Below are 19,367 nucleotides of genomic sequence, written 5' to 3'. Positions count from 1 at the left end.
CTCAGATCCTTCATGTCATGGTGGCACACACTCAGAATCTCTGCACTGACAGGATGAATGACCAGAGTATGGGGCCAACCTGGTCCATACAACGAGATCCAGGTCAACCTGGGCTTTAGGATGTCATGATCCCAAACAACAAACCCTTGAGTGTTTGTTGAGTGGGAGTTTAAAAGTGTTACATTCACAAAAGAGAAAGATATTTTAGTACTGAATCCTTCATGGAAATACTCAGTCATATCAGGTAAGATGAAGATCCATCAACATGATCTTCAACAATCAGGAATGCTCAAAATCACGGAGCCCACACGTGATCCAAACACTCAGGTAGCAGAGGCAGGCAGATCTCTGAGTCTGAGTCCAGCTAGAGATATCTACTGAAATCCTATCTTTTAAAAAGGTGCCTTTCCCACATTCCCACCATCTACATGTCCAAAAGGACTGTCCTCTGCCTGGACCACTGAATGTGACTTGGGACACACTTGGGACTCACCCTAGTCGCTAGTCTGGGCCTAGAGGTAGCCTTCGAACCTGAAATTAGAGGCCAGCCTGAGACTAGGACACGGGTCTTGATGTGAATACCCACCTGGAAATGGATATGCACACTGTCCTTGGATGTAAACACTTGGATGTAAACCTACACTGGGTTGCAGGCCTTTAGGGGATTGGACCTGAACAGTGGCTTGCAGTTGGCCTTATGGGACCCGGTCCAGCTTTCATGGCTTCCTGTTTCCATCCTCACTTTCTCCGCCACTGTTTCTGCTTTCCTTCCGGAGAGGCACAACCTACTTTCCATTTCAGGACACCAAAAAAGGGCCCGAAGGCTAAGCATCACGTGGCACGGAGATCACGTGACACTGATAGGCACATGACCGCGTCACGTGCGTCGTGGAGCCTCCCGAAGAAACGAGGAGTAAGTGGCAGCCCGGCGGGCTCTCGCGAGACCCCCGGCTCACGTGACGGGCGGGCGCGGCACTGTTCACGTGACAGGCGCTGCCGGCCACAGGGTCCTCTCGGTGCCGGCGCCGCAGCTGCTGGGCCTCTCGAGTCGGTGGACGCGCCCTCCCGCCGGCCTCGCCGCCCGCGCAACCGCCGTCCTCCGGCCTCGGCTGCGTCGCGCCATGGCGGCCACCGGCGCCCCGCGGCCGCTGCTCCTGTTGCTGCTGGGTGAGCTGGGGAGGGAGGGAGAGCCGGGCGGGGTCGGCGTCTCGGGACGGACGGGAACGGGGCGCCAGGCCGGGCGGGAATGGGACGCCCGGGCCGCAGGCGTGGAGTGGGCCTCGAGCCCGCCGGCCCGCTCCGCAGTGGCGCTCGCCGCCTCGGACCCCGTGCGGGCCTAAAGGACGCGGGTGCGGGTTGCGAGCCCAATCTGCGACGCTCTGGAAGAAGCTGGGATGCAGTTTGTGCTAGGCAGCGCTGCTCGCTCTGAACTACCTTGTGAGAGGAATGGGTGCTGCCTCTGACCCTGCCTGGGGTGCCCTTCCTCGCCGCTGTATCCCAGCATCGCGGAGGGTTTCGCTGCAGTGCCAGCATCTGCAGGACCGGTGAGAGGTGGCTGGCCAGATCACCTGGGCACACAGGCTCACGAATTCCCAAGCATCTGTCAAAACCCATCCGACCCCAAAATTCGGTGACCGTCACTTTAGGGAATTTGGGTTTTCTTTTTTATTTTGATACTTATATAGAACGAACTCTTTGGGATGTGAGCGAAGAGAGGTGCGCTTTTCTCGGCGCTTTCAAACCTTGTTAAGGGACCTGTGACCCTTCACGGTTCGGTAGTTGTAACTAAAATGCGATTTACTGAAACAAGTTTTGTTGTGTCAGAGTGCCGTAATTAGAAGAGTTCACGGGGCTTGGTAACTAGCTGGAATTAAATCTCTAGCATAGCCAAAACTACTTAAACCCTTAGAATGTTTATACTTTGGGGGGGGGGGCGTCTCAGCCATGTAGAACATACTGGCCTGAAACTCACAGGTTTACACTGCCTTTGCTTCCTAAATGCTGGTTCGAATAAAAGCCGTAGGACACCAGGTTGGCCTCTTCATGTTTTTAAAACTACCCTCTGGGTTGCGTGGCGGTTTACACCTTTAATGCAACCCTAGAGAGGCAGGATCTCTTTCACAGGCCATTCTGGTCCACATAATGAGTTCTAAGACGGCCAGGACTGGAGACTCTGTTGCAAAAATAAGATAAATGAGTGAGTGAATGAATAAAACTAAACGGTGGTGGCTCACACTGTTAGACCTTAGAGGCTGAGGCAGGGGAATTTTAAGTTTGGGTCAGCCTCCGTTAAGAGATTGAAATCCTTTTTTAAAAAAAGAAAAGTGGACTTGGTGTCTTATGCTTGTAATCTAGGCACTTAGCAGGCTAATGTGGGAGAATTTGTGTGGATTGGAGACTAACCTGAGCTACAGAGTAAAACACTGTTTTCAAATCAAAAAACAAAGTGGGGAGGGAAAATCTGTGATCCTGTTGAGTGCTGTATGCCATAAATTATGTCCCAGATTTCACAAAGGTACTTTAACAACTTTAAGAGATCTTAGTTGTGTGACTTCAAAAATAATTTTATTTTTAAAAAGTTATATAGCTTTGGAAGTGTTAAATTCTATAACGTTGGAATTGTTAATTGTTCCAACATTAATTGCTAGTTCTCCAAGCTGTTTAAGTGCTTACTAGAAAACTGACTAGTGTGAACTGAAACTAGTATTATGATTGCTTAATGGGACTGTTCAGTTGTTGAGGCTAACCCCATGACCTTCCCCTTTTTGGATGAGCCTTGTCAGTTTAGAAGTACAAAAAGTCTAACTAGTGTTATCCTGGATTGTGGGCCTTGAATTCTTTACTGGATTGGTGGTCAAGCTGTTCAGTGGACTTGTAATTTTGAATTTATATTCTGTTAGACATAACTCAGACATTGTTATCTTGACCTGGCCTTTAAAAAAAAAGTTTTGTTTATTTTATGTATATGAGTACACTGTAGCTGTCTTCAGACACACCTCTGGACATTGGATCCCATTACGTACAGATGGTTGTGAGCCACCATGTCAAGCTAGGAATTGAACTCAGGACCTCTGGAAGAGCAGTCAGTGCTCCTAAACTCTGAGCCATTCTGCAGCCTGACCTGGCCTTTTAACTGTGGATCCACCTGTACTGGGAATGGCCTGTCTCCTTTGCTTTATTAAGAGCTCCAGTCTTGACACATGTGATTGCATGGTGCTTTCATGAAGTGCCAGGTTTGCAGCGGTAGTCCTGAACTGAAGAAAGAATACTTGTCACTTTTCTCCCACAACACGTTGTGTAGCGTGCCCCATCCTTACGGAACTAGCCAGAAAGGAGGGAGTCAGCCCTCTAGAGGTGCTAACTAGTTCAGTGTGTGGAGTAGAACTTTGGCCATTTGTTTAAATGTTCAAAGGTGTGTAAGTGTCACCAGATAAGAAGAAAGAGGATTTAAATCAATAAAGAGAATTCAGGTGTGCTTGGCTGGAGACAGGATCTCACTATTTAAGTAACCCAGACTGGCTTACTCAACCATTCCTTTACCAAGTGCTGGAAAAGCAGCATGGTCAGTGGGCCACTCACTCTGAGCCCCTGAAGCAAGTTAGTATCTGTGGGTCTCTCCATCTCAGCAGGAGGACATTATAGTGATAACCTTTTCACATTGTCATAGGAATTTAACTGAACAGTGCTTTGAGCAGTATTTATCACAAAGTAAATGTGTCACAAATACTTGTTAAGCAGGACTTCCTGGGCAAGGAAGAGAACCCCACAAAGGTGGTTAGGTGGCGAGGTGTTCTGGGGGAATGGTGAGCTGCTGCTGGGTTCCTGCAGTGCTCTGACAGCCAGCCTCTTAGGCTCTAGGTTCTTCCTGGTGCCAGTTGTGCAATCTCAAGGCGCTTAGGTGGCTGCTGCTGGCCCCAAGGTCATGCACGGAGCTTGGTCATGAGCTTCTGGCTTGAGTATGTATGGGCCCGCTGTCTTACTAGTTGCAGGGAAGGAAATTTCCACAAGTGTAGTGTTTTGAAAGAGTTAGCCAGCATTGCCCTTTGACCCCCGGAGAAATGAGAATTGAGCAGGTCATCATTAGCAGGCAGGTGGGGGCTCCTGGCAGCTGCTCTTGTCTCAGGCCCAGGATTGCTTAACTGATTGGGGGACCAAAAAAAGCTCTTTGTTAAACTATTTAAATGTTGCATGCCTTTTAAACAGTTTCTTTAAAGATAATGTTTTGGGTGGATGAGTACTTTGCCTTCGTGTATATGTCAGTGCTTGCAGGGGTAGGAAAAGGGCACTGGATCCCCTGGAACTGGAGTTACAGATGGTTCGAGTGGTTGTGAGCGTCATGTAGATGCTGAGAATTGAACCTAGGGCTCTGCGGCAAGTGTTCAGCAAGTGTTCTGAAGCACTAAGCCTTCTTTCTCCTCATCCCATTCTACTTTAAAACATTGGCTTTGTCATCTTATTTTATGCATATGAATGTTTTGCCTGCATATGTATCTGTGCACTGTGTGCATACAGTGCCCACTGAGGCCAGCAGAGAGCATCACATCTTGTGAAACTAGATTCTTGTGAGTTGGACCATAATAGATTCTGAATATATAGATTCTTGTAACCTGCCATGTTGTTGCTAGGTAAAGAACCTGGGTCTCCTGAAAGAGCAGCCAGTGCTCTTACTGCTGAGCTCTCTCTACCCGACCCCTTTCATTTTATTTCATTTTATTTTATTTTAAAGATTTATTTATTTTATGTATGTGAGTACACTGTCACTGTCTTCAGACACACCAAACGAGGGCATCGGATCCCATTACAGTCAGTCCCACATGGTATTGAGATACCATGCAGTTGCTGGGAATTGAACTCAGGACCTCTGGAAGAACAGTTAGTGTTCTTAACTGCTGAGCCATCTCTCTATCCCATTTTATTTTTTTAAGGTAGTAGAACTAAAGGCGGGTTATTAAGAAAGAGAAAGACAAACACCAGAGTATGGGAGCAACTAGTGAGCTGAGAAAAAGGCACGTTCTCAAAAGTCATATGTTTATTTCAATTTTTAGTAACACTTTGTTTTCCTTTGTGCATGTTTACTAGATTGGGGGAAAGTATGTTTAACAAATTACTAGGATAACAAAAACACTGATGAGAATATACCCTAGTCAGCTGGACTGTGCTCCCATGGGTGTTGTGTTGGCTAGTGTGACCTCTGATCTTTCTGCTTAGGACGTCTCTGGCCAAGGAAACCTTAGGCCTGCAATAGTGACCTTCCCTGCCTTTGGTCTTTTTTTTTTTTTTTTTTTTTTTGGTAAGATGTTTTGTATGAGGGGTGTTCACAGAGGCCAGAAGAGGGTGTTGTATCCCCTGGAACTGGAGTTACAGGTTGGTGTGAGCTACCTAATGTGGCTGCTGGAATTCAAACTGGATCTGTGGAAGAACAGCAAATACTCTTGAGCATGAGCCGTCTCTGACCTCTATTTTCAGTTGTTTTCTCTGAATCAGGACTTGGGATGTAGCCATGGGCTGCTGGCCTAGAACTTGACAGGTAGATCAGGTTGGCCAAATACTTACATGGTCCTTCTGTCTTTGCTTATCTAGTTCTGGGATTACATGTGTATGCCACCACACTTAACTATCATGCTTGGTAGTCTTATGTCAGCCTGACACAGGCGAGTTAACTGAGCCTCACCTGAGAAACTACCTTCAAAAGATGAAGCCTGTAGGACAATTTTTAAATCCATGATTGATGGTATTGTGGGTGGTGTGGTTCCTTGGCTAGTAGTCCTGGATTCTATAAAAAAGCACAGGGAGCAAGCCAGTAAGTAGCACCCTTCCATGGCCTCTGCATTATCTCTTGCCTCTAGGTTCCTGCCCTGTCTGAGTTTCTGCCCTGACTTCTTCAGTGATGTACAGTGATGTGGAAGTGTAAGCTGAATAAACCCAGAGCTGCTTTTGGTCATAGTGTTTCATCACAGCAGTAGTAACACTCAATTTGAATAGCCATGCTCTGTTTGCAGATTTTTATTTTTATGTGTATGCTTGGGAGAGTTTGTGTACCATTTGCCCTTGGAAGTCAGAAGAAAGCATTGGATCCCCTGGAAGTGGAGTTACAGAAGGTTGTGGACTACAGGGTCAGTGCTGGAGACTAAACCTATGTCCTCTACAAGAACTGACACATTGCTTCAGCCCCCACTCTGCTTCTAAAAGTCTTTGTCCACTGTTGAGGATAAGCTGTGATGGGCTCTTGGGAAATTTTATAAGTTACATGTTGTTTTATTTGTGTGTGCATGTATGTGTTGGGCACATATGTGCCAGGCCTTGTGTGTGGAGGCCAAAGCATCTCAGTTCTCTCCTCCCAACAACTGAGTCTCAGGGCTTGAACTTAGTCATCAAGCCTGGTGGTGAGTGCCTTTTGAGCCATCTTGCCAGCCCTTCTCTGTTTTCAGGGTATACTAGTCATCCACTGGAAATGCTTTTAATAGAACTGCTCAGTTATGAAGTGCACAGGACTGGAAGTGAGCTGCAGTTTGCTTCCTTCTTCTGTAGCAGCTTTTTGAACATGAGTTTAAATGTTTGCTTTGCTGTGAGCACAAGGGAAAGGATATATGGTTTCTAGTTAGGCTCTTAGGAGTGAATAGTAATTTTTAAGACAGTCTTACTATGTATTCCCTTTGATTTTACTGTGTAGAACATCATAGCCTAGAACTTGTGATCCTCCTGCCTCACACTCCCAAGTAGACACCTCAGACTTGTCTCAGTATCCTTGCTTGTAGCAGCAGAGACAGGTGACAGCGTGTCACCTATCACTGAACAGTGTGGTTGTTGCTGTGTAGTTGTTGGCTTTGGAATGAGCAAAGGTACCTGTCTTTGTTCATCAGTAAACTGTAATGAAACTTGATAATTGTCAAAGAACTATGCCACCCTTGCTGTTTTTCTGGAGACATCGTCTCACGGTGTGGCCATAGCTGTCCAAGAACTCACTATATGTAAACAAGGCTGGCCTCAAATTCACTGAGACCTGCCTTCCTCCTGAGTGCTTGAAATAAAGGTGTGTACCGCCACGCCCAGCTAAAAGCACTGCTGTTCTAACTTGTTGCTGGGCATCTTGACTAGGATAGTGGGATTGTTCACTAGTTTATAAATAAGTCTTCTCTGTACTTCAGGTTGGTAGACTGCTGATCCTCTTGCCTCAGTCTCCCCATTGTTAGGATTACAGGTGTGAGCTTTATTAGATGTGTATTTAACAAGCCAGAAAGGAAATGCCCTGAAAAGATTATTATTCACTAAAAAAAATCTTTAAAACTTCCATGTCTTTGAACTTCCAAAAATAGGACAGCCCACACATGTGTGGGTTGAGACTGTGTCCAGTACTGTGTCTACTTGTCTAACTAAGCTCATGGCTTAGCCACACTCCTGGCCTGAGAAGTAAGAACAAACCAGACTGTAACTATTTAGGGCCACAGTGAGTACACTCACTGCAGACTGGCCCTGAGTTTCTGAGTAGGCTGATGCTTGCCTTGAGGTATACCTTTCAGGCCCTGTCACATCTTACAGAGAAATTGTCTAAGGGACATGTGCCTAGGGTAAGTACTCACTCTGGTAGCAGTCGGGAGTTGTGGGTGAGATTGTCAAGTGGATGTAAGGGCCTTGAAGGTGGTGGCAGTTTCCTATGGAATTAGAGTCAGCACCTTCAGGTTTGGGGGAGGGGGGTCAGGAGTAGGATACAGCCTGTGATAGACGATGCAGAAAACAGATAGCAGATGTATGATTGTCTCTTTCTCCTGCAAGCAGCAGGCCTTGCACACAGCGCCCCAGCACTGTTTGAGGTGAAAGACAACACTGGCACAACTTGTATAATGGCCAGCTTCTCCGCTTCCTTTGTGACCACCTACGAGACTGCATATGGTCCTAAGGTAGGAGACACCAGCATTGTGGATTCTGAAAACTTAACCCACCTTAGTCTGGCCATGTCACTTGTGCAGATTGCTTCTAGGCCTGTCGGTAATCTCTGTAGTCTGCTGGTAGTTGCAGCCACAGCAAACCACTGTTGAGTGATAACATTTTCTAGATGCTTTCATGAGTGTTTTATAGCCACCTTGAAGAACCTTACAGAAAGAAGTCGGCAAGTTTGCTAAATGCTTTCCTGGTGCTGCTTGGTCAGCTTTCTTATATTTTTCATGTTAAACCCCTATAGATTTTTATGATCTGCTTCATTTGCTTCAGAGTTATCACTGTATTCCAAGAGGTGTGTTTTAAGTGATGGCTTGCTGAGTGGTGCTGTAGACTGTTCTTTAAGAAAGATGTTCTTATTGTGCTGGACCTAATGGCACACATCTTTAATCCCAGCACTCAGGAGGCAGAGGCAGGCACATTTTGAATTGAAGGCCAGCCTGGTCTACAAGCTTAGAGCTCTGGGCCAGTCAGGACTACACAATGAGACCGGTCTCAACAAATAAGCAAACAAAAAATATGATCTTAGTGGTTACATTAAAGTACTAAATGTGTTTTATAGTTCTTAGATTATTAGCAGATGAGTACCATGCATTTTAAATGACCTGTTAGTAGACATTTCACACACTCATTATGTGTAATGACCCTTTTAAATGCATCCTTGGATCATGTGATACACCATACCCAAAATCCTACTACTTAAAAGGGCCAGAGGTTCAAGCCTAACCTGGGCTATATGAAACCCTGTATCAGTAATTCAACCCTGAATTACATTTTGTTTTCAGTTTTTGGTTGGAATTGTCCTGTATCTCCCATAGCCCCATTCAGCAACACTCAGTTTTGTAATAATAAATACTTGCCCAAACTCTTAGTAGCTTGTAATTTACTTTTTATTCATTATTTTTGTAGTTGAGTGTTTGCCTGCATATCTGTGAAGTGCACGTGTGCAATGCCCACAAAGGCTAGAAAAAGGCATCAGATCCCCCAAAACTAGAGTTTAAAATAGTTGTGAGCCATTGTGTGGGTGGTGGGAATTTAATCCATGTCCTCTGGAAGAGATTTTAACCACTGAACAATCACTCCAGGTTCTCCAGTTTACTTTTTTTTAACTTGGGGGTGGGGTGGGGGGCAGTGTGCCACAGTACACAGATAAAAGCCAGAGGAACAACTTGGGAATTGATCTTTGTACCATGTGGGTCCTAGGATTGAACTCAGGTTGTTGGGCCTGATGACAGTTACCCACTGAGCAATTTTGCCCACCTCGGCCTTTTACTCCTCTGATGTGATTCTGGGGCCTGGGGTTGCTGTGGGTTGGTTTGTTTTGACAGGGTTTCTCATTATCCCAGTGTGACCTGATCCCTGACCCTCCAGCTTCCAGTACCCACGTGCTTGGATTACAGGCTTTCCCCATCACACTTGGGTTATGCAGTGCTTGAGGAAAAGGCTAGGGCTTCATGTGTGTGTGACAGAGCTCTGTCGGCTGAGCTCAGTCTCTCACCCTTGTAAACACTCTTTAAAGAGACTTTCGTATTCCAAAAAAGTGCACACAATGAATGGGAAACATGTTTAACCCTTACTCTGCCAGGTCTCTCACACTGGATTCACTTGTCAGCCTGGTTCTGTCAGCAGTGAGTGTAGTGAGCTTGTTAGTGGTTCATTAAAGATGAGTACTTTATAGAACACTGTGTCCATATCTCCCACAGTCCATTAGGTATTTCAGAACAAACTCAAATGTTTGAAGGAGATGGAATTGCTGACTGCCCCGATTTAAGTCAAAAACATTGTTTGCATGTATTGAGTTATATTCCACTTATTTTGTACAAATGCTGCACCAAGTAAATGTCTCTGTGAGTGAAGAAAATTCAGTCTCTCCCAGTGTACATGTAGGTGATTCTTTGGCAATTGTCTCCTTAGCATGCATTCTCATGGAGTTGCATTGGGATTGTATTTGTTCTAGACCTCGAACATTACCCTGCCAGCCTCTGCAGAAGTACTGAAAAATAGCAGTTCCTGTGGTAAAGAAAATGCTTCTGAACCCACCCTTACAATTACCTTTGGAAGTGGATATTTACTGAAATTCAACTTCACAAAAAATGGAACAAGTTACAGTGTCGAGCATGTATCTTTTACTTATAACTTGTCAGACACAGAAACTTTTCCCAATGCCAGCACCAAAGGTAAGACTTCTGTAATAAAATGCAAATTGGAAGGAAAGGGTAGAGAACTTGCATTTCCAAGAGCCACACGAGAGTCCATTGTGTCTACCTGCCTTTCCCAGGCATGGCTTTCTTTCTCATCTGTTCTTTTCTTTTAGATGCTTGCCAGAGCCTGAATGTGCTTCTCTGGTGCTCAGGCGTCTGCCGCTGTGTGGCTGACTGCGTGCTGGCATGTGCACAAGGCATGCAATTCCCTCTTCCGCTTCTCCACCTTCCTCTCAGCCCCTGAGACTTACGGCTCACCTGTCATGACATGACTTTTTTTTTTTTATAAACTCCAATAAAACTATTCTTAAGCTTCACAACAAACAAAAGAGTACAAGATGATGGTATCAGTCACTCTTAACTTAAGTGCTGTCAACACACTGTGTTTTGCTTTGTTTTGTTTGCTGACTGGGATCCAGGGGTCTACACCATGGAGTCCACAACCGACATCAAGGCAGGCATCAACAAAACCTACCGGTGTGTCAGTGGCACCCGGGTCTACATGCGGAATGTGACCATGGTGCTCCAGGATGCCACTATCCAGGCCTACCTGTCGAGTAGCAACTTCAGCAAGGAAGGTAAGGTGCTGGGTGACATGGCTGCAAGTGACACTCCACAGTAAATTGAGTTTGTACCTCCATCTGGCAGCCCCTCTACTTTTAAAAGCCTTTGAAAAAGAGTGAGCACATCCTCATTAGGAGCGTAGAGATTTGGTTAGTCCAAACCGGTGTTAGTCATGCAAGAAGACAGAAGAGTGGTCCTGTGGGTGAGCAAAACACTCCGCCTGTAAGCCCATTTCCTCAGACCAGCTCAGGCTTCTCAAGAGGAGTGTGGCTCCTGGTCTGCACCAATTCATCAAGCTAGTGGGCCCAGTTACCACTTCAGTCTGAAACTGTTCATTGGAAATTGAGGTAATGAACACTGTGGTGTGACTGTGGAGAGAGCTAGCTCAGGTGCTATTTCTTAGTTCTAAGTCAGTTGCAGGCCAGGAAATATAGTATTTACTAAGCAGATGATTGTAGTCTGCCACCTAAGATGAAAAAAGAAAGTATTTTATTACATATAATGCTAATTGTTAGAGTCAGTGCCTAGATGCATGGATTTGCTGCCACATAAGTTACCCCCCTTTGTTTTGTTGAGACAGGGTCTATTATATAGCTCTTATTGTCCAGAACTCACTCTGTAGATCAATCTGGCTTTGAACTTACAGTGTTCACCTGCCTCTGCCTCCCAAATGCTGAGCTTAAAGGCTTGTGCCACCATGCCTGTCAACATGGCCATTTACACTAGTTACAGATGTTCATGCACTGACCTAATTAAAGCCCAGTTGTTGGGATGGTCATAGTCTGAAATATGCACTGTTGTGATACAAATAGAACTGGGTTTTTTTTTTTTTTTGGTGTTTTTTTTTTTTTTTTTTTTTTGCTTGTTTTTTGTTGTTTTTCCCCCGTATTTAAAAAATGAAGGTTTTTGTTTTATGTGTACGTGTTTGCCTATATGTGCACTGCGTACTTGCTTGGTGTTTATGATGGCCAAAAAAGGACATTAGTTTATCTGGAACTGGAGTTAATGACACTTGTGAAGTACCAAGTGGGTGCCGGAATTAAACCTACACTTTCTGAAAAAGTAACAAGAACTCTTAACCTACTGAGCCATCTCTTTGCTTTACAAACATGCTTTTCCGTTCCCTGATCTAGTGACAAAGGTGTTGTTGACAGAACAAAGGGTAAAAGACACACAAACCAGAAATAATTAGAAGAAATGGGTGGTCCTGAAAGATGCTGACTGAGTCCTTTACCAACCTCCCCACATCAGATTTTCCAAACTAACATCGATGTTCTAGCAGTGTCCCCTTCTCTATAGGTAGATGTTTGGATTTGCCTGTCATCACATGTTTAGTAGACAGAGAGAAGCTGTGGAGATGGCTCAGTGGTTAGAGCACTGACTGCTCTTCCAGAGGTCCTGAGTTCAATTCCCAGCAACCACATGGTGGTTCACAACCATCTGTAATGAGATCTGACGCCCTCTTCTGGTGTGTCTGAAGACAGCAGCAGTAAACTCACATAAAATAAATAAATCTTTTAAAAAAAAAAAAAAGTAGACAGAGGGCAGAGCCAAAAATTGGGAGCAGCAAGTAAACAGCCAAACCTCCAGGTTATCCAGGCACTGGCCAGCATCCTGTCATAAGAAGTAACTGGTGTGTTTGTGCACACGAGTATGTGAATGCATGTAGTGGGGAGGTCAGCGCTCACCCCTTGGGAGTCAGTTCTGTCCTGTGTGAAAATTATGTAAGATGCTAAGGCTGCAACACCTTCTGCATGCTACACCTGAGTAACATATCTCATAGCTTCCTAGTAATTGTTATGTAATGCAGTTTTATTAAATCTGAGAGTGCATGTACATGTGTGTTCATAGGTAGCACAGGGGTGGCCTTGACCAGGAAGGAACCCTCCTGTTATCCTCCTGTTAACTGTAAATGGTCAGACTAAAGAAAACTTGGGCACTTGACAAATCTTTATTTAAGAGGAAATAAAATGGAGCTGAAAGAGATGGCTCAGCAATTAAAGAACATTGGCTGCTCTTCCAGAGGACTTGGGTTTGAACCACCAGCATCCAGGATGTGGTTGCTCTCTCTAACTCCAGTTCTGGGTTGACCTCTTCTGGCCTCCCTGAGCACTAGGCACACATTAAACACGTAAATAAGGCACATAAATATACATGCAGGCAAAACTTTTTTGGTTTTTTTAAGTTAGGGTTTCTCTGTGTATCCCTGGCTGTCCTGGAACGCTATAGGTCCACTTGCCTCTGCCTCCCAAGTGCTTTGATTAAAGATGTGTGCCACCATGCCCAGTTTCAGACAAAACACTTAAAAACATAAAGTGAATTTTTAAAAAGAGGAAGTAAAGCACTAGCTGGGCCTGGCTTTTGTGTAAAGAACAGTAGTTTGCTAAAGATAGGCAGAAGGTTCTCAGCCTGGAGGTAGAGCTGTAGGTAATGCTGCTGCAGGCCCAAGAATAGCCACACCAAGGTCCCACCAGGTTTATGGTGCAGGACATGTGTTGGGCACTGAGCTTCCCAGATCATCATCGGACTGATGCTCATTCCCTTTTCCTTTGCAGGGGAGGGAGGCTTGTGAGTGTGCGTGAGTACAGTGTTATAGAGGATGGAGGCCAGCGTTGGCTCTGCTTCGTTCAGGCAGTACTCAAACATCGTTTGTGTTAATCACAGAGGCTCGCTCGCTCACCTTGTTTGTCCACACCTCCTTTGTTGTCACTGTTCCTGTTGTGGTTCTTAATTGTGTGTGTCTGTGAGGGTGTACACACACCTGAGGGAGCCAGAAGTGTTGGATCTCCCTTAGATCTGTAAGAGAGGGTGAGCTGCCCACATGGTGCTGAGAATTGAGCACAGGTCTGCAGTGTGTGCTCTTAGCCATCAAGCCTATCTCTGAAGCCCAGTTATCCAGGTTTTAATCTTGAAGGTTTGCTATGTGAAACTTAAGCATATGAGAGATTCTTCCATGACTTTGAACGTTAGTAATAACAGCCTGTAAAAATAGACTCTCTCCTCTCCCCTCACCTCCTCAGCAGACTCCTGCACATCCTTGCTAATAATATACAACTTTAGTTAATTCTTGTGTTTTAATAAATGGCAGGCCTGGTAAGGGCCTGACTATCAAGAGTCCCTGTCTTGTTTCTAACTCGGTGTCTCCTATGTGACAGTTCAATATAAATACTTGAATTCATGCTACATTCATATATATGATATGACCTAGACATCACTCCCTTGTGGCAGGGTGAAGCTTTCTCTTGGTCTCAGTATTATTTGCTTGCTCCCTGAGAAGGAAGGTGAAGATGGGGAAATGCTGGGCTGGAGGTGACAAGTGGGCTAGTGGGTCCTCTCTCTACTTTCCGGAACCTGCTGTCCAGGGAGAGGAAGTGGGTGTCTCCAGTTCTAACATACACTCCAGCCAGCATCTGGAGTAGTTACAAGCAAGCTGGATTTTGAACTGTCCTTCCAACTTTCTTTACTGTCGCTGCAGAGACACACTGTACAGAGGATGAGCCTTCCCCAACCACTGGACCACCCAGCCCCTCACCACCACTTGTGCCCACAAACCCCACTGTGTCCAAGTATAATGTGACTGGTGACAACGGAACCTGCCTGCTGGCCTCAATGGCATTGCAGCTGAACATCACCTATGTGAAGAAGGACAGTAAGGTAGGGGAGGATGGCAGTTTACTTTTATTCATCAAAGAAATGTGGTGCTGCAGGCTGTTACTTAGTAGATACTGCCATCAATTTGCAGGCCAAGAGGCAGGCAGTGCAGGTCTGTGCCCCACATTCCCTTCTGTTCACATTCTGAGTCTTGGGCTGCATTTGTCTGAGTGGGCTGTGGCACGCCTCCTGCCCATGAAAGCCCAAGATGTAGGGATGGGAGACACTGTGTGTGTAATTCCAGCTTATTCAAAAACACAGAGGTTGTACAGTCACAAGGCTGGATATCTTCACTGGTCTTCCTGATACACCAGAATCCCAAAGAAGTAGCTCTAATGATAATGAAGGAAATGGATTTGCCAGCAAGAGCGAGGAGGCAGAACACAAGCTTCCTTCCTCCGTGTCCCTTACACAGGCAGCCGCAAGAGTGTGGCCCATGGCCCAGATTAAAGGTGGATCTTGCCACCTCAAAAAAGAAAAAAAGGAAGACAAGAGATGGATCTTCCCACTTCAAATGATTTAATTAAGAAAAAAAAAATCTCTCATGAATGTACCCAGTCACTTGGGTTTTAGTTAATTCCAGATATAGTCAAGTTGACACCAAAAAAAAAAAAGCCATCACAGGGACCAGTCTAAGCCATTTGTGCAGGCACAGCATTCTGAATAGTAGGCATTATTTGGGAACTCAGAAACCTGCCAGGTGTGGCCAATGATTCCTCCTAACTTGCTAGAGTGGGTGTGTCTAACTCTGTTAGGCTATGATTTGAGTCACTAGAGCCCAAATGATAATTCATTTGCTTTTCTTGTCAGACTGTGACCAGAGCATTCAACGTCAACCCAAATGACACATCTAGTGGCAGCTGTGGTGTCCAAATGGTAACCCTGAAAGTGGAGAACAAGAACAGTGTCCTGGAATTGCAATTTGGGATGGTGAGGCTGAGTTATCTTTCGTCACTTAGGGCATATTCACTGGGCTCCTCTTATGCCACCTTTTTCACACCAACAAATACACATGATGTCTTTTATTCTGCTTATATTTGGGGAGACCTTCCATGGACGGGCTAGGTAATTGAGGTAGCTTCGAAGAGCAGAATGTGAAGCCAGGCTGTGCCACCTGCTTCTCATGGCCTGCTTTCTCTTGTTGGCACTGTCTCCTGGGAAAAGCCACATGTATACTTAGCAAAGGAGAGTACATAAACGGCACTGGGAAGGCTCTTTGTAGTGCTGGCTGATGCATGTACCCAGGGCTCCTACGGCTCCCAATCGTACTCTAGCCAGTATAATTTTTTGGTGCTTTGGTTTTTTGTTTTTTTTTTTTTTTTTTCAAGACAGGTTTCTCTGCATAGCCCTGGCTTTCCTGGAACTCAATTTGTAGATTAGGCTGGCTTCAAACTCAGCTTCCTCCTGCCTGTGCCTCCAGAGCACTAGGATTAAAGATGAGTGCCACCACACCCAGCTCAGGGCGAATAAAAGCTTATCAATGATTTCCTATCGTGGATTGTAAACTTCTGTACCATTCTAAAGATATTTTTTAAATAGCATGGTTCATGTTGTCTCAGTTTTAGTGGTACTAACAATAGAGGTCTCAAGCATTGCAAGGCATGCTGGTGCATGTTTTAGTCTAAATACTGAGATGTGCAAACAGGAACATGAGTTTAAGTCAGTACTGGGCTACATAGTGACAACTTGTATTAAAAAAAAAAAAAAAAGTCTGGGGACTGGAGTGGTGGCTCAGTGATTGGGAGCGCTGGCTGCTCTTTCAGAGAACCCAGCAGCCACATGGCTGCTCAAGGCTGGCTATAGTTCCAGCTCCAGGGACTTCAGCGCTTCACACAGACATACATGCAGGCAAGACACCAGTGCGCTTAAGGTAAATAAACCTTCAAAACAAGGCTCTGAAAGTAGCTAACCAAAATGTTTGCTTTTGTTTTTGTGCTACAAATGTACAAGTCCTGTTGGCCAGGTGATGTCCACTCGTGCTGGCTGACGATTGTCTTTTCTTTCAGAATGCCAGTGCTAGCCTGTTTTTCCTGCAAGGAGTCCAGTTGAACATGACTCTTCCTGATGCTAAAGGTGAGGCCGGCTCCCTCCTTCCTTTGATTCATGTGCTCCACACCCAGTGTAGCCTGTGCTGAACAGACTCTGTCTCACACCCCAGAGCCCACATTCAGCGCCTCCAATCGTTCACTGAGAGCTCTGCAGGCCACTATGGGGAACTCGTACAAGTGCAGCACTGAGGAGCACATCTATGTCACCAAGGCGCTCTCCCTCAATGTCTTCAGTGTGCAGGTCCAGGCTTTCAAGGTGGAAAGTGACAGGTTTGGGTCTGGTAAGTAGTAAAGGCAGCATCCAGAATCGTGGAGACAGCAGGAGCATCTTAGAACTTCTTGAGGGACCAGGATATGGGCAGGGAGTGAGCACCCTTTTCCCTCTGCAAAGACTTCTCTTTGTAAGGAAGGAACTGCAGGAATGGGCCTTGAGGTAAGGATGTCCTGGCTGAGGAAAGAGATTGCAGAAAATGACAGTGGCTCTTTCTGAAAGCTGAACAAGTGGGCCAGTAGTCGGCACCACATGGGTGGAACGTGCCTATGATTGCCCAGCTGCATAGAAAAACTCTATAGACTTCCCAAAGGTGCTAAACGTTTTGTCCCTAGCCTGGACTCATCGGTTCCCCTTAGGCTGGGGAGGGAGGGAGGGAGGGCAGGCCAGGCCACCCTGGAGTGAATGCCCTGGGTTGTCTTTCTTGCAGTGGAAGAGTGTGTACAGGATGGTAACAACATGCTGATCCCCATTGCTGTGGGCGGTGCCTTGGCAGGGCTGGTCCTCATTGTCCTCATCGCCTACCTCATCGGCAGGAAGAGGAGTCACGCCGGCTATCAGACCATCTAGCCTGGTGGGCAGGTGCGCCACAGACGCACTGGGGCCTGTTCTCACATCCCCAAGCTTAGATAGGTGTGGAAGGGAGGCACACTTTCTGGCAAACTGTTTTCAAATCTGCTTTATCAAATGTGAAGTTCATCTTGCAACATTTACTATGCACAAAGGAATAACTATTGAAATGACGGTGTTAATTTTGCTAACTGGGTTAAATATTTTGCTAACTGGTTAAATGTTAATATGTTACCAAAGTAGAGCTCTAAAGAGGACAAGAAGGCTCCGCTCCTTTGACTTTTAAGACTTGGTGTTTGGTTCTTCATTCTTTTACTCAGATTTAAGCCTTACAAAGGGAATCTCTGGTCCAGACACTTGGGCCTGGCAAGGGTGGCTGATGGTTAGGCTGCACACTTAAAAAGCAAACGGGAGCAGGGAAGTCCTGCCACACAGGCACACACAGGGTCAACCTCTGGACACTTGACTTGGGCTGCCTGGCCTGGGGGCCGGACTCTGGCATCTGGCTGGGCACGCCTACCTGTGTTCTGTGCTCTGCCACCCGTGAGCTGCCACTTTCCTAAATAGAAAATGGCATTATTTTTATTTACTTTTGTAAAGTGATTTCCAGTCTTCTGTTGGCGTTCAGGGTGGCCCTGTCTCTGCACTGTGTACAATAATAGATTCACACTGCTGACCTGTCCTGCAGCATAGGTGGGTTGTACACTGAGCATCAGTTCCAGTAATGCATTGCCTGTAACGATGCTAATAAAAAAGTCTCCTTCTTTGTCTGTGTTGATGTGTGCTTCTGTGACCCACCCAGAGAGGAGCCCTAGGTGTGATGCTGATGGAATTTTTGGCAATCTGGGGAAAGGTAGGGTGTTGCTCTTGTGCTTAAGGTTTGGGACAATGTCGGGATATCCAGGCTTCTGGTCAGCCTGTGAGAAAACTAAATGTTGTTTTGTTAAGGAAATGGTACTTGTCACGGTCTAGATGCTAGGAGTCTCTTAACGTGGTTTGTTGGTGTTTTGAGACAGGATTTCACGTAGCACAGGCTCGTCTTCTGTGTAGCTTATTCTACCTCTGCCTCAGTGCTGTGGTACGAAGCATGTGATATGGATCTGGTTTTTAGATGCGTCTTGTGATGATAATATGGCCATATGATTAGTCTCCAGAAGCAATGCACCCATGTCACAAAACGCACACATTAAACATGAGAAGTTGAAGAGTCCTTGACGCTGTGATCTGTCCACCCTCCTTTCTGCGCATAGCAGACTGGGACATGCCAGGCTCTGGCAGCTGTACCCATCTATAGTATCTCCTCTGTAAAGACTCCTCCAGTGACCACAGTAGCTGAATCCATGGTGTGACAGGTCAGTAGCTTCACTTGCCCTGCCCCCACCTTGTAGACCAGCTCCCTCCTCTAGGGTCAGGAGACAGAACAGGAGCCCTGCCTTAGAAGCATCATGTACCTCTCACAGCAGAGAACCCAAACTGGCAGGCAAGGCCAAGGTCTGCTTGTGGGTCTGGGAACTTACTTCCCTGTCCTGTCCTGCCTTGTTTCCAGGCGTGCTCTGTTGGGGTTACTGGCAGGGTTGCTGATTCTACCTTCCTGCTCTGGAAGCAGGAGCAGCTTGACTAGCCCTTTGAAAGGGGCTGAGCTGAAGAGATCTTTGTGCACTAACCACATGAGATCTCACCATGTGACTGAATTCCATCTCCCTGGGGCCCCAGCATTCTCTTTGGCAGGTGATGACAGGTAGTACTGAGAAAAGTCACCTGGTTTACCTTTAAGGCTCAAACTACCTTGGGAAATACCTGGATTTTAATGTTAGGCAAGGAAGGAAGCCCATTCTTCTGTCCATATCTCCTGCAAGATAAGGGGCTCAAGGTTTATTTGCAACTGATAGCAGCTGCCATTGAACAAGACCTGATATCCAGCTTCATGAATAGCCTTCACCAGGGAATGGATAGCCAGAGAACAGGGTCCAGACCAACCCAACATGTAATTTCCATTCCAAAAAAGTCAGGGACCATCACAAGTGACTGCTCTGAGTGGGCTACTGTCCCACTTACCCCCATAGGGCACAGGGCTGCATAGGACCACATAGTGAAACTTACGACAACAAGGGTAGAGAAAAATGTAGAACA

At 45.9% G+C, this 19,367-nt stretch overlaps 1 protein-coding gene across 1 annotated transcript; it reads left to right on the top strand.

Annotated features, from left to right (window-relative positions):
• Positions 1 to 907: 907 nt before the first annotated feature.
• LAMP1 (lysosomal associated membrane protein 1) lies at positions 908 to 18,003 on the top strand. The gene is made up of 9 exons (XM_080928440.1): positions 908 to 1,167; positions 7,774 to 7,895; positions 9,890 to 10,109; positions 10,553 to 10,711; positions 14,173 to 14,351; positions 15,159 to 15,278; positions 16,355 to 16,421; positions 16,507 to 16,677; positions 17,098 to 18,003. The coding sequence occupies exons 1-9, from the start codon at positions 1,122 to 1,124 to the stop codon at positions 17,235 to 17,237; spliced, it is 1,224 nt and encodes a 407-aa protein (XP_080784566.1). The 5' UTR covers positions 908 to 1,121; the 3' UTR covers positions 17,238 to 18,003.
• The last annotated feature ends 1,364 nt before the right edge of the window (positions 18,004 to 19,367 follow it).

The sequence above is a fragment of the Micromys minutus genome (assembly GCF_963924665.1).
Source record: "Micromys minutus genome assembly, chromosome: 14".
Lineage (NCBI taxonomy): Eukaryota > Metazoa > Chordata > Mammalia > Rodentia > Muridae > Micromys > Micromys minutus.
The sequence above is the reverse complement of the archived record's forward strand: the minus strand, read 5'-3'. Positions and strand labels throughout refer to the sequence as shown.